General features: G+C 35.6%; 1 protein-coding gene across 1 annotated transcript in view; it reads left to right on the forward strand.

The window, feature by feature from the left end:
* palm1b (paralemmin 1b) overlaps window positions 1–10,203 on the forward strand; it is a 36,387-nt gene extending 26,184 nt beyond the window's left edge. Inside the window, exons 2-6 of the mRNA XM_028438259.1 lie at window positions 1,883–1,925; window positions 3,180–3,260; window positions 7,368–7,483; window positions 8,518–8,588; window positions 8,774–10,203. Coding sequence (XP_028294060.1) covers window positions 1,884–1,925; window positions 3,180–3,260; window positions 7,368–7,483; window positions 8,518–8,588; window positions 8,774–9,159 — 696 coding nt within the window. The 5' untranslated portion in view covers window position 1,883 and the 3' untranslated portion in view covers window positions 9,160–10,203. The remainder of the gene's footprint in view (window positions 1–1,882; window positions 1,926–3,179; window positions 3,261–7,367; window positions 7,484–8,517; window positions 8,589–8,773) is intronic.
* The last annotated feature ends 4,762 nt before the right edge of the window (window positions 10,204–14,965 follow it).

The raw sequence follows: 14,965 nt of genomic DNA on the forward strand, positions 1-14,965 counted from the left end.
GAACAGTTGATTGAACAGATGTAGAACAGATGTTAGAACAGTTGTTAGAACAGTTGATAGAACAGATGTAGAACAGATGTTAGAACAGTTGTTAGAACAGTTGATAGAACAGATGAAGAACAGATGTTAGAACAGATGTAGAACAAATGTTAGAACAGTTGTTAGAACAGTTGTTAGAACAGTTGATTGAACAGATGTAGAACAGATGTTAGAACAGTTGTTAGAACAGTTGTTAGAACAGTTGATAGAACAGATGTTAGAACAGATGTTAGAACAGTTGTTAGAACAGTTGATTGAACAGATGTAGAACAGATGTTAGAACAGATGTTAGAACAGTTGTTAGAACAGTTGATAGAACAGATGTAGAACAGATGTTAGAACAGTTGTTAGAACAGTTGATAGAACAGATGTAGAACAGATGTTAGAACAGTTGTTAGAACAGATGTTAGAACAGTTGTTAGAACAGTTGATAGAACAGATGTAGAACAGATGTTAGAACAGATGTTAGAACAGTTGTTAGAACAGTTGTTAGAACAGATGTTAGAACAGATGTTAGAACAGTTGTTAGAACAGTTGATAGAACAGATGTAGAACAGATGTTAGAACAGATGTTAGAACAGATGTTAGAACAGTTGATAGAACAGATGTTAGAACAGATGTTAGAACAAACAATTTACATTTACAAAGCAACAGATCAAAACAAACAATTATTTTGTTTGTTTTTGTTTTCATTTTTCATTTTGTATATTTTTGTTTGTCCAGATACAACATTTTCACTTCTGATACGATACCGATATGGTGGCCTTTGGTATTGGTCGATACCAATATCGATACGATGCGATATCAGCAGGAATCATAATAATAATAAATAATAAATAATAATAATACTTTTATGACTTATTTTGTTGTGTGGAATGTTAGACAAGGTTTGATCATGTGACTTTAGTCAAACACAGAACAATAGTCAGCAACAGTAGAGATGAAATAAACTGACCCATTATTATTAACACATTGGTTACATACATTCAACATAATATCTACAGTATTCTATCAATATATCAATATATATCATTTTGTCAAGTGTTCTGTTGTTTTTGTAGTCGTTTTGTATATTTGAGTTTTTTGCTAGTTTTTTGTTAATAATTTTCTGCAATTTTGTTTATTTTCTAGCTTGTTTTGTGTATTTTTATGTTATTTTATTTGATTTTGGGACATTAGTTATATTTCTGTTTAGTGCTCTAAACAAAAATATAACTGATGTAACCGATATAACTGATTTAATCATTTTTCTTTGATAAAAAATGTTTTTTTTGATTCAAGTGATTTTTATCCATTGAAAAGTTTTATTTTTTTATTGTATCAAAGTCATCTTTTTGTATTCAGGCCATATTGTGGGTAGTAGACACATTTTTCTTTATTATATAAGTAAAAATATAAATATTTAAATTTTAAAAAATCCAGAAAATACACAAATGCTGTTATTTTTTGCATGTTTTTGTGTATTTTATTTTCTAGCTCATTTTGTGTATATCCGTTATTATTTTGTATAGTGTTCTGTTGTTTTTGTAGTTGTTTTGTATAAGTTTGTTATTTTGGTAGTTTTTTGGGTTGTTTTTGGCAGTTTTATATGTTTTTTTTGCTCATTTTGTAGAGCAACATCTTTAATCCATAATTGTATAATTAATTTAAAATAATTGTACAATTCAATGTGTCAAATGCCTTTGATAAATGAAGAAATTAACTGATATTATTGATTTGATATCAAGATTTTTGGTGATTATATCAACAAACTGCCTATTATTACATTATAATATTTATTTCTCTATATATCTAAACTGATGGTTATACGTAGAGTATAAAACATCTTCTTCTTCTTCTCCAGGATGGCTGAGGTGTCACAAGAGGAGAGACTCCAGGCCATCGCTGTAAGTTCAACCTCAGACGCTGATGAGTGCACGTCAGGCCAACGCTGACGCTTCAGAAACAACACATCACTGGTTCTCGTCCTAATGACCTTTTAGATACATCTCCTCCACCCATTGGGGACATCAGACACTAATGCTGTAGCTACAGCTGTGGCTCCTCTCTCTCTCTAGCTCACTATTTCTACATTTTCATTTCATGCGAGCATCATTACATCTTAACCTAGTCTAATACCCAGAAATTAATTTATAGTAGAAATGTTCTGATAGAAGAAGAAAGTAACTTATTTAAAGATCTAAATATGATCAGTTTAATCTGAGATTATATGCTGGAAAACTGGTCATTTCAACATTATTATTGTTCCCAAGTTTACACAAAATATGTAAGAAACCAATAATATCCAATCAATAAGTGACAGATATCAGGATTTACACTTTTCATTTCCTACATTTTATGACCAATTTCTATTTAATTAAAGGAAATATTATGTCATAATTTGAAGAAAATTTAAGGATTTAGTAAGAAATTTGAAAAATGTTTAAAAATGACTGTAATCATATGATATAGCACCAGGAGTGTTGAGTTTCATTTACAGCATGTGTCAAACTCAAGGTCGGGGGGCCAAATCCGGCCCTTTAGAGCATCCGATATTACACGATGTCATTTTTAGTCTGAAATTGTTGAAAGAAATGTGTTGCTTTTTGCTTGGATTAGTGCCTCACATACTGTATATCAGTTATACATCAAACTATATAAAAATGTTCTGTTTTACATTTTGTTTCTGTTTTATCATCTTTACAGGCTGTAAATGTTCTACATTCCAAACATGAATACAGTTAATGCAGTTAACTATTGTTATTAATTTCCCGTTCATACAGAATAAATACGTCAGGTTTTTTCTGAGATTTGTCATCCAGCCGTTAGCTACACATGCTAACGCTAACATTAGCCCAGAAACACGGTGGAAATGTGAGGGTTTAGTCTGTGTCATATACATATTTATATTATAGAAAATAAATTCTGATATTTTGGCAGAAACATGCATGTGAGGCTAAATTAATATTTAATATTATCCTGATATTGTAATACATTATATTACACAATATGTCATGTATGTATAATATAATAAATAATAATATATTTTAATATTATATGTATTAATATAGTTGTGTGTGTGCGTGTGCGTGTGTGTGTGTGTGTGCGTGTGTGTGTGTGTGTGTGTGTGTGTGTGTGTGTGTGTGTGTGTGTGTGTGCAGGAGAAAAGGAAAAAGCAGACTGAGATAGAAAACAAACGGAGGCAACTGGATGACGACAGACGGCAGCTCCAGCATCTAAAGGTCTACACACACACATTTACACACACACACACACACACACACACATTTACACACACACACACACACACACACACACACACACACACACACACACACACACACACACACACACACACACACATACACAGATGTGCTCATTTGATCCATAAAACTCACGGAGACATATTTCATTCACACATTTCACACATTTTCAGAGACCCTCTATTGGTCTACTGACTACACTTCCTGTTCACTTCAAAATAAGAGCCCTATTTACAATTATTTTGAAAAGCAGATGTTTCACTTTTTGGTTGAAGCTGGTGTAGTAGGGCTGGGCTATATGAAGCAAAACTTAATATGTTTTTAATTCAAATAAAGTCTGACCACAGAGACAACAGACAGCATGTGTGAGTGAGTTCTTTAGTGTGACTTGTGCTTTTAATTCTGTTCTGAAAAGTATTGAAAGCAGCGACACCTAAAACAAGGCTTTTAAAACAAAATAAGCTATAAAATATATACATAGTATATATATATATATATATATATATATATATATATATATTAATAGAAACAATATTGTATTTTTCCATATAGTCAAACTAGAAAACTGCAATTATACAGTAGGTTCCAAATGCATCTTGGGAAACTTGGAAGTATACTTCACTGCGAACGCTCATCATCCTAATCATACTATAGTATATAGTAGACATTACATACAATAGTATACAGTCGACAGTATATACGATAGTATACAGTAGACAGTATATACTATAGTATACAGTAGACAGTATATACTATAGTATACAGTAGACAGTACATTCTATAGTATACAGTAGACAGTATATACGATAGTATACAGTAGACAGTACATACTATAGTAGACAGTATATACAATAGTATACAGTAAGCAGTACATACTATAGTATACAGTAGACAGTATATACAATAGTATACAGTAGGCAGTACATACTATAGTATACAGTAGACAGTATATACAATAGTATACAGTAGACAGTATATACTATAGTATACAGTAGACAGTATATACGATAGTATACAGTAGACAGTACATACTATAGTAGACAGTATATACAATAGTATACAGTAAGCAGTACATACTATAGTATACAGTAGACAGTATATACTATAGTATACAGTAGACATTATATACTATAGTATACAGTAGACAGTATATACTATAGCATACAGTAGACATTATATACTATAGTATACAGTAGACAGTATATACTATAGTATACAGTAGACAGTACATACAATAGTATACAGTAGACATTATATACTATAGTATACAGTAGGCAGTACATACTATAGTATACAGTAGGCAGTATATACTCATTGAGTGTGTAGTGTGTAGTGTGTACGTGTGTGTGTGTGTGTGTATGTGTGTGTGTGTGTGTGTGTGTAGTGTGTAGTGCAGAGTGTGACATTTCTAACACAGCCTATGACTAGTGTGCACACTGTGCATACTTAAACAATGTGTCCATATAGTATACATCCTGGTATTTCTCACATACTCAAACACACATTTAGACGTCAAACTTAGTATGAATAGTACGTTACCTTCATCTCACTCGTGCTGCCTGTGCATGTTTTCAGTAGTAGTGTACAGTGTGTCGTACGTGGGAGTATAACGTTACACACACTAAGTTACACTAAACAGAATGTTCAGAATGAATCAGATAACACACATGCTGTTGATACACACACACACACACATATGCGTGGTGTGTTCATGCTAACAGAGCAGAGTGTCGGCGTTATCAAAGCTATTTTAACTGTCAGAGATAAGAATAAGAGCAGAGGTGAAGGTATGTAGCGCCTGCGCACACACGTCCTAGCTTAAAGTGACCTGCGTTCTCGCCCTCGTACGCTCCCACTCTGGCTATTTTCAGTGTGTGTGTGTGTGTGTGTGTGTGTGTGTGTGCAGCTTCTAAAGAACACAAAAGCCCTGAACAATGAGGGGGCTCTGGCTGAGGAAACAGATTTTTGTCTCACTCCCACCCACAGGAAACGGGCCTTACACCCACCACACCCCCTTTTTTCATCTCACACACACACACACACACACACACACACACACACACACAGTAACTACCTTTACTGCCGTGTCATTAAATCCAACTCATCCTGCTCTCAAAAACAGACGTGACTGTGAAACAAAGTTTTACAGTTTTTAAGGAGGATTTCTCTAAAAAGTAGAACAATAATAGAAAAACAAGTTTACAGGTTTTACAGCAGAATAGAAACAATTACTGTAAATATCCTCAGCATCTAAAGTTTAAACCAAACACTACATATCAGGAGTGTCAAACATATTTTAGTTCAGGGGCCAAATATTAGGCGGGAAAATGAGCAATTTCAACATTTTTCTGTTTTATCAATATATGTAAAGTAACAGCATCACATTTCCTCTAGTTTGTGTTTTTTATCCCAGGCTTGTTGTGTACAGTAGTTAAAATCATATTATTATATATTATGACGGTTGGTGGTGCTGAATTATTGACACATATCAATATATGAATGGGGCCCATTATTACATATGTGCAAACTTTGTACATGATTGTACAAGATTTGCTGTCCTTACAGCTGTTCGTGTGTGTGCGTGTGTGTGTGTGTGTGTGTGTGTGTGTGTGCGTGTGTGTGTGTGTGTGTGTGTGTGTGCGTGTGTGTGTGTGCGTGTATGTGTGTGTGTTATCCCAGTTGCGACCTTTGTCTGCTACACTAGCAGTTTTTATTCCAAAGAACAATGTAGAGAGACATAACTTCTTCTTCTCTCTCTGTGTGTGTGTGCGTGTGTGTGTGTGTGTGTGTGTGTGTGTGTGTGTGTGTGTGTGTGTGCGTGTGTGTGTGTTATCCCAGTTCCGACCTTTGTCTGCTACACTAGCAGTTTTTATTCCAAAGAACAATGTAGAGAGACATAACTTCTTCTTCTCTCTCTGTGTGTGTGTGTGTGTGTGTGTGTGTGTGGTTGCAAAACGTGTGAGTGAGCACATAAAGTGATGTCATACATTGGGGGTGGGGGGGGGCGTGGCAGAGAGAGAGAGAATGAGAGAGAGAGACAGGTTTAGATGCACAGCCTCCAGAGACCAGTGCAGAATGCAGGGGCCGAGGAATAAAGCGTATTAAATTACATGTGTGTGTATGTGTGTGTGCTGGGACGCTGTGTGCAGCTGCAAACGTCTGGACTAGAGTTACCTAGAGTTACTCAATGAGAAACAACAACAGAAAGAAAACACAAAGCAGATACAGAAAAGAACGGCTAACGTCACACGTTCACTGGCCTGTAAAAGTTCATGAACTTTATGATGAACAGAAACAGGAGAAAATGGGGGAGTTTTCTTCAGGAATGACTTCCATCATGAGGAATTCACATGTTCACATTGTCCACCCAAACATTTTCATAATGAGGACCTCTTTACTACGTGTTGGCAGGCTTTCACTTTTTATTATTACGCGCTTTAACAGTTGCGTTTATATTTAACCTCAAACAATGCCAAGTATTTGCATTGATATGAACTTTAACTGCAGGACAGAAATGAACGTGTAATTGTGTGAAAATGTATTTGATTTTCACCCTTTTTCTGCATCTACACCAAACTCACTATATTTGAAGCTATTTTCAAATTCCTCATGTGTATAACATACATTACATGACCAATAAAGTTGATTCTGATTCTGATCCCATTTTAATGCTTTTTTTGCACATTTTTTCCACTTTTCAGACATTTATAAAACCTTTCCACCACTTTTACACCTAATGTCACATATTTTGACCCATTATTCTCACTTTTAACATCTTTTGCTACATTCATGATTTGTCATGCCCATTATTTGCCAGTTTAAATGATTTGTCCTAATATTGACATTTTAAACCCTTTTTCTGTTCATTTCTGCCCAATTTCTGTGGTTTTTAAATCTCATTTCATCACCTTTTTCCACCATTTTTGGTCACTTTAAACCCTATTTTTTTAGGGTCCACATGACTGTTCTTTAATGTTTTAATGTAATGCAACATAAAGAGAGATTTGATGTGATTATTTAAGGGTAATGAACATATTTTTAGCTCACACTGTATCTAACCATGTCCCGTTGTTTGTGTCCCCACAGTCGAAGGCGCTGAGGGAGCGCTGGTTGTTAGATGGAGCTCCAGCAGAAGAAGAAACCCAGCAGCGTCTCCATGAGGACGAGGTGAAAACCAAACTACTGGAGCAGGTCATCCTCAGGTCAGAATCCTCTTTGAGATCGGCTCTGAATAATCTTCTTATTTTAACTTTCATTGATTAGTTCGTAGTGATTACTAGTACTAGTTTATATACTGTAACTGCTATTTGAATTAGATATTGTTCAACCACATTGGCTCTTTGTTGATCAGAGACAGGAAACTTTTATCTAAGCAGGGCCAGTTTGTGTATTTGTCTGTTTTAGAAGTCATTTTATGTATTTTTGGTTGTTATTTTCTATATTTTCTGTCATGATTCTGTATTTTCATTGTTTCATTTTGTTTTTGGCTTTATTTTGTGTAGCTTGGCATATATCTCTGCCTTTTTGTATATTTTAGTTTTCTGTGTTTTTGTTGCCATTTTATATATTTTTCTATCATTTTTCTTTTCCTTAACTGCATTTTTGTGTAACATTTGGTTGTTACTTTGTATATCATCTTGTCATTATTCTGTATTTACATTTTGTTCATTTTTATAATTATTTCCTGTGTTTTTGTTGTTTTTTTTATATCTTTGCTGTTGTTTTCTGCATTTTAGAGTCTGCAAATAAACATGTGCAAAAAAGAAAACGTCTTCAACTTTAGGAATGGAAAAAGTGTTTTTATCAAACAACATATGTTGGTTTTTCAATATATGTGAAAAACTGATGCTAATGTCAACCGATTTCATATTTTATGGCTAATAATGTCCGATAATGTTCATGGGCCGATAATGTTACCCATCTCTAGTTTCATTTCCCTCATTGGTGTTTTCTTTTATTATTATTATTATTATTATTATTATTATTATTAGCCACCAGCTAACATCTACACACATAATAAACAAGCGTTTCTCCTGTGATCCACATTAGAGCTACAAAAATAAGAAGCATGTTGCATATTAGTTTCTTTTCCTGTGATTTTTAACACAAGGACTTTATTTTATTCATAAAAATCTGTGTGTGTGTGTGTGTGTGTTGTGTGTGTGTGTGCGTGTGTGTGTGTGTGTGGTGTGTGTGTGTGTGTGTGTGTGGTGTGTGTGTGTGTGTTTCTGATACAGCTGGAGCAGGAGATCGAAGAGCTGGAGACAGGCGGTCCAGCTAATAAGGGCGTTGCCAAGGAAAATGGAGGTATAATAGCTTGTATCCATGGCAACGCCTCATAACTCAGAGAAACCATGGCAACGCTATCATCATTACACCTGTGTCATACGGAGGCCATGAGCTAATATTAGCCTTTTTTTTTAATTAAATTTGATCTATTGGATCAGTAATTGATCATTAACCTCTCTATGATGCTGTGGCGCCCCCTGCAGGTGAGAACGGAGTGGTGCAGAGCTCTGGACAGACCCCAAAGAGAGAGGTGACGGGGATGGAGGCCAAGCTGCTGGGGCCCAGCCCAGACCAGGCCAGTGCAGACAACCCCGTCACCTTGGTCTTCATGGGCTACAAGACGGTGGAGGAGGAGGAGGAGAACCGCACGGCCCGGGGCCTGGAGGACACCCACGGGAACGTCAAGGCCGAGTTCGTAGTGATCGAGGACGGGGACGCCAAGGGGGGCGGAGCCACAGACGAGCAAGCCCCGCCCAACGGTAGCATGGCAGAGAAGGAGACAACCAATGGAGGAGGAGGAGGAGGAGAGAAGGATGGAGAGAAGGAGAAAGAGAAGAAACAGACCTGCAAATGCTGCACGGTCATGTGAGCTCTGTGTGTGTGTGTGTGTGTGTGTGTGTGTGTAGGGTGGACTTTATAGCACATCCTCAGGTCTCAGAGTGAGCTATCAGGAAAACATTTGTCATTTATCAACCAGACCAAATGGAGTCATGACTCAGCAAAACCTCCATCACATGATACAGCATCAGTTGTCAAACCAGATGACTCATGAATCAGCAAAACTAAGTCAGATGTGTTTGGTCTGATACGTGACCCAGGTTTTCCTGCTACAGTACCTGATACCTCAGTCTGAGACGTGAGGATGTCCTGTTATGTACATCGTATGTGTGTCATTGCATGTGTCTATATTTACAGACGTAAACAGAAAAAACTAAAACAAAAGCCGATGTAACAACGAGAGCCGATTCAAATGCTCCAACTCCGACAAACGACCACAAAGACTCCAGTCCACTTTTTCTCTCTCAATATACTTTCTTTAATATGTATTTGACTTTTCATTTCTATTGATATTTTTCTATTTTTCTGTCTTGACATTTATATAGTATTTCTGTATCTTTATTATGGGACTGTGTACTGTACGTTTGTTGTTCTTACTGTTGGATTTTCTCTCTGGATTGGACTGATACTGACACCCAATGGGAAAAACCTGGAACATTCAAAACAAAAGATAAAAACATGCAATTATGAACACAAATAAATAATAATTATAATTATATATAGATATATTTCCTCTCTCTAGGCCTACCAACTATTTATCGGTCAATTTCATATTGCAATATTGTCTAAGATATTATTTTAAATAGTATTTTAATATATTGATATGAAATTATGTTTTATACAATGTATTTATTGTTTTTTTCTGGTTTATTTTTTATCATCACCAACCGTAAAGTGCATGAGTGAAATGATCACAGGACTTCATTTTGCAGTCATGTTTGTTTGCTTTCTTAGACCAGGGGTTCTCAACCTTGAGGTCAGGACCCCATTTGGGGTTGTGAGACACTGGGCGGGGGGGGTCACCAGATGCCTTCAAGAAACTAAACATTTTTTTAACAATTTGAGCCCATTTTCGCTTATTTTTACAATTTTTCTGCAACTACATCAAACTTGCCATATTTTAACCTATTTTTATTACTTTTTCTTGCCATATTTTTACTGCTTTTAATGTATTTTTGCTACATTTCTGAAATTTAAATGCCTTTTCTGTACGTTTTTCCACTTTCAATACATTTTTGGCACTTATAAACCCTTTTCCCACCTAATTTTGCATATGTTGACCCATTATCGTCCCTTTTAAGATCTTTTCACCATATTTCATGCTTATTTTGGCCAATTTAACCACATTCACGATTTTCCAGTTTAAATATTTGTCCCTACGAATTTGTCCAATATTGACACTTTGGACCCTTTTTACCTCTTTTTCTCTCTCCACTCTCATTTGCAACTTTTAGCCAATTTCTGTGGTTTTTGAAATCCCATTTCACCACCTTTTCCACCATTTTTGGTCACTTTGAACCCATGAAATAACCCTGAAAAGGTTGAGAACCACTGCCTTAGACCATGTGCTTACACTCATTTTTACTGCTGTAAATGTAGTTTGCAGTGCTGTTTTTTATTAATATAATTTGGATTAAATACACATGAGTATCTCACAAAGATTAAAGAAGCCTAGGTAAATTTATTACACTCAATGTAATCTTACAGTGGTAGCACTGCATGAAGCCTTGCAAATTGTTTGAATTCTCACTTGTTTGCTCTTTCAAATCATCATCATCATCATCACACGCTATCGCAATCATGTGAATGTATGTACAGTACATCCAGGGGTTAATCTGGGAATCTTTCTCTTAGAAAAATGGGACAAGGAATGAGCTCAGAGAAAAAAGACGGCTTTTGTCCCTTTTACGAACCAAAATAAAAGTGAACGATGATGCTGTAAATTGACTGATGACTTTTTGTCCTGTTAACTCCCAATTTAACCCCGACTCATTTGTCTGTAGACTTTGGTCCCTGCAAATAATACAAATAAATAATCATGTTGGACCATTAATATTGAGAGGTTTGACCTCTTACTGTAGTACCCAGATACTGAAGGACTTTTTTTGTCACTAGCCTTACAAGTAGCTTATTTATATATTAGCAGGAACGGCTAATGGGGTGCTGGGTACATGATTGCATTGGGCAAAATTATGACATAACCTTGAGTGCTGGGACAGTTAATAAACCCTTGGATGAGTTTGATACAAAGTCTGTAATGTCAAATGTGAATTGTAGAAGAGCTGAGCGTAAATGGAGAACACAAAACTCCCAATTTCTCTGGAGTTATACAAAAGGAGCTTGTGTAAATTCAATGATGGTTTGTGACTTTCTGAAGTTATTGCTAAAAACGTCAACACTCTGACACATTGTCTTCTGTAATTGAAAAGCTCACAACCCCAACCCCAGATCAGATAGCCCCTGGATTACTGTCAACTGTGGGTTGAATGATGGTCTTTCCACTCCGTTACCTTTTTTTTATTTTAACACAGTGGAGTGGACAACATGAAAGTTAGTCACAGCCATCACACGCTGAGGTACAACTCAGTGGTTCCTGTTAATGTACAGTTCTCTGAATAAATTAAAACCTTAACATATTAGTGTTGAATTCTTCCAAAATGTTCTGTTTTAACATGGGGTTGAATAACCAAGGTCATTACCGTTCCCACGAAAAGAAACGGAGTGGAACGGAAAACATTTTAGTGCCTAAAAACGTTGTAATACCGAATGTCCTTCATTGACCTTTTTTTTTTTTAATTTGGACATCAAGAGTTGTCTTGGGGTTTCCATGGATACGGTTGATGGTAACGGAGTGGAAAGAAGAGGGAAAAGTGCTGCTCACACTTGATTTTAGTGGTACATATTTTCAGTATTGGACCCAGACATATTATTTCCCAAATGTGTTCCTAATGAACATTTCGCCCTTAATTCAGTGAAAAAAATCACTTTTAAGCTCTTGTCCTTCAAACTAAAAATGGCTCAGAAGTATCAACACCCTTCTTTTGTCACACACGTTTAATGTCAAAGTCGCAGCTTCACAACTTCTGAAGTGGGTGCTAATCCTGTGTATTCTCTTCTACGATGCTCCACCTGTAGCTCCAGCCTGTTGTTATTTATTGTGTCTTAGTCAAACTGCAGTACATGGAGGACACTGTTCTGCCTGGTTCAGACCATTGTACGTGCACTCTTTACAGAGAAAATGGTTCCTTCTCACATTCCAGAAGGAGGTCAGCAGGTGTGGATGAAGAACAAAAAACCCAGGCTAGGACTCCCATGTGTGCAGTTCAAATGTAATCGTACATCTTGCAGCTTTGTTTGGTTTTTCTTTTGGTTTGTTTTTTCCTATGGCCTCTTTGCAAAGGCAAGATATTGTATTTGATGTGTGTGTGTTTTAAAAGGAAAAAATAACTACATCTGTGTAATGTTGGTGCCTTTGTCTGGTTCATTTGTTTTTTTATTAGACCAGGTTGTCTTTTTTTCTCTGTGCGCCTGCTACTGATTGATGATGATGATGATGATGATGATGATGATGATGATGATGATGATGTCACACTGAAAACACTGCCCTCCAATCAGAAGGTTTGCTCATTTGTTCACATTAGTATTAATAGTTTATTTTAACACTTTTGGACACTGACTTCTAATATTCTGACATTTCAATGGGATGCAAGACTTAAAAAGCAGAAAACAAACAGCTCGTGTACATAATCGATATCCATATGTAGCTATCGTCGTGTCTATATGCATAAAACACATATACATACATACAAGACTTTATTGATCAGTAGAATTGATCAGCTTTGCTTTACGTGAGGATTTCTAGGAGAGCAGCAGGAAAAAAAACAACCTCGTTTAGATAAACAATGCCTGTTCATCTATTCTGTGGTCGTCTGTGTTTAATCTTGAATAAAAACTACTGTTTGTTTACAGCAAGTCACCCTGGTTTGTATGTAATGAGACAAACACACATTCTGCTGGTTTTATGGCGATATACACAATTGTACATGAAGATTTTCATTAGAATCTGATGCAGGGCATTGAAATAGATAAACACTGAACATATGATGAGTCATGTCTAATAATGACAGTACATCAGGTGGAACTGTGTAAAGTACCAATGTTTGCCACTAGAGGGCACACTTTTTACTGTTTTATTGGATGGTGTAGACGTCGCCCTGCTGCACAACTCCTTTTACAGCCTGGTGATGAACCCCCATTCAAAAACCTGTAGGACAGACATAGGGAACTGCCCCAAAAATGTAATGCACAAAATAACTCTAAAAGACACAAAATAACAGAAAATTAAAATGCACAAAAATCTGCAAAAAAAAAAAGACACAAAATGACAGAGAAATACACAAATGCACAACAGAATTACACGCAACAAAGACAAATAGCAAAAAGTAGTGAAAGATTATATTTTGCAACACAATTAGTCCAAAATCACAAAAAGCATGAAAAAAACAACACAAAAAACAACAAAAAATACACAAAACAAGAACCAAAATATACAGAAACGACAGAAAAGCTGCAAAAAACACACGTCAACAAATGTGCACAAATATAACTAAAAAAAAAAAAAATACAAAACGACAGCAAAACTACAAAAAAAGTGACTCCAAAAGCAAACAAAGCAACAAACACTCAAGGACTCAAACAAGCACAAACCATCAGAAAAAAAAAAAAAACCTGGAAGTGGAGAAAAATATACAAAATGTCAAAAAATAAATAAAAGTACACAAAACAAGAAAAATTGACAAAAAAGAGAAAAATATATCAAACAATAACAAAAACACACAACACAACACATCTATTTATCTATATCTATCTATCTATCTATCTATCTATCTATCTATCTATCTATCTATCTATCTATCTATCTATCTATCTATCTATTTATTTATCTATAAAGCAAGGAATGTCTGTCTGTCTGTGTGTCTGTGGCTCAAATAGCTCTGCGGTTTAGAGACAGACAGAGCTGAGACTTTCAACATGGCTGCTGCTTAGGTCAATGGTGTGCAACGTCGGATTTGGTTGAACGCCCTACGGGAGCGGACAATTTTAAGAGCTGATGTTGACAGGTAGTCATGGTAACTCAGAACAAGTTAGAACAGCTCAATGTTGACTTTCTGTGAAGTGTCACTATACAAAAAGATCAATTGATTAGTGAAGAAAAAATAAATAAAAAACAAGAATCAACAGAAGAAAGTTCTAGGTTCTAGTTCTAGCTCTTTTTCTCTCAGGAGGCTGCAGATGTATGCTAGCCTATATTACAGTGCTAAATATATACATATTTCCTATGGGCACGGCACTAGTAATTCTAATGCTGACATGAAATATTGATCATTGATCATGTTATTGTAATTGTGATGTTTTAATAACAGGTTGAATTACAAACAGCCTCCTTGAACATATTTGTTTCTTAAATACAGGACACAGTAAAGTGGGTGGAACATAAGAACGTGTTTCACAACAGTACGTGAAATAAAACAAGGTCAGAACTGTCTGTCAAACACAGCTTTATGTTGCACCTTTTTTCAGCCTATTGTTATTATGGAATGTATGGCTATAGTTATATACTGTATTTATAGTATAAAATGTAGAGGTTTCTTAAATTTCCATTTATTTGCCAAACATGAATAATCTGAAATGACATTTTCAGTTTTTTTATTGTAATGTAATTAATATAAGGAATGAGCTCATGATGAAGTCCAATAAATAGTGGGTATTTGACACATAATATATGACGATATACGTGATATTTAACATAAATGCCTCCTCAAGTCTATTAATCACAA

The sequence above is a fragment of the Gouania willdenowi genome, chromosome 22 (assembly GCF_900634775.1).
Source record: "Gouania willdenowi chromosome 22, fGouWil2.1, whole genome shotgun sequence".
NCBI classification, from domain to species: domain Eukaryota; kingdom Metazoa; phylum Chordata; class Actinopteri; order Blenniiformes; family Gobiesocidae; genus Gouania; species Gouania willdenowi.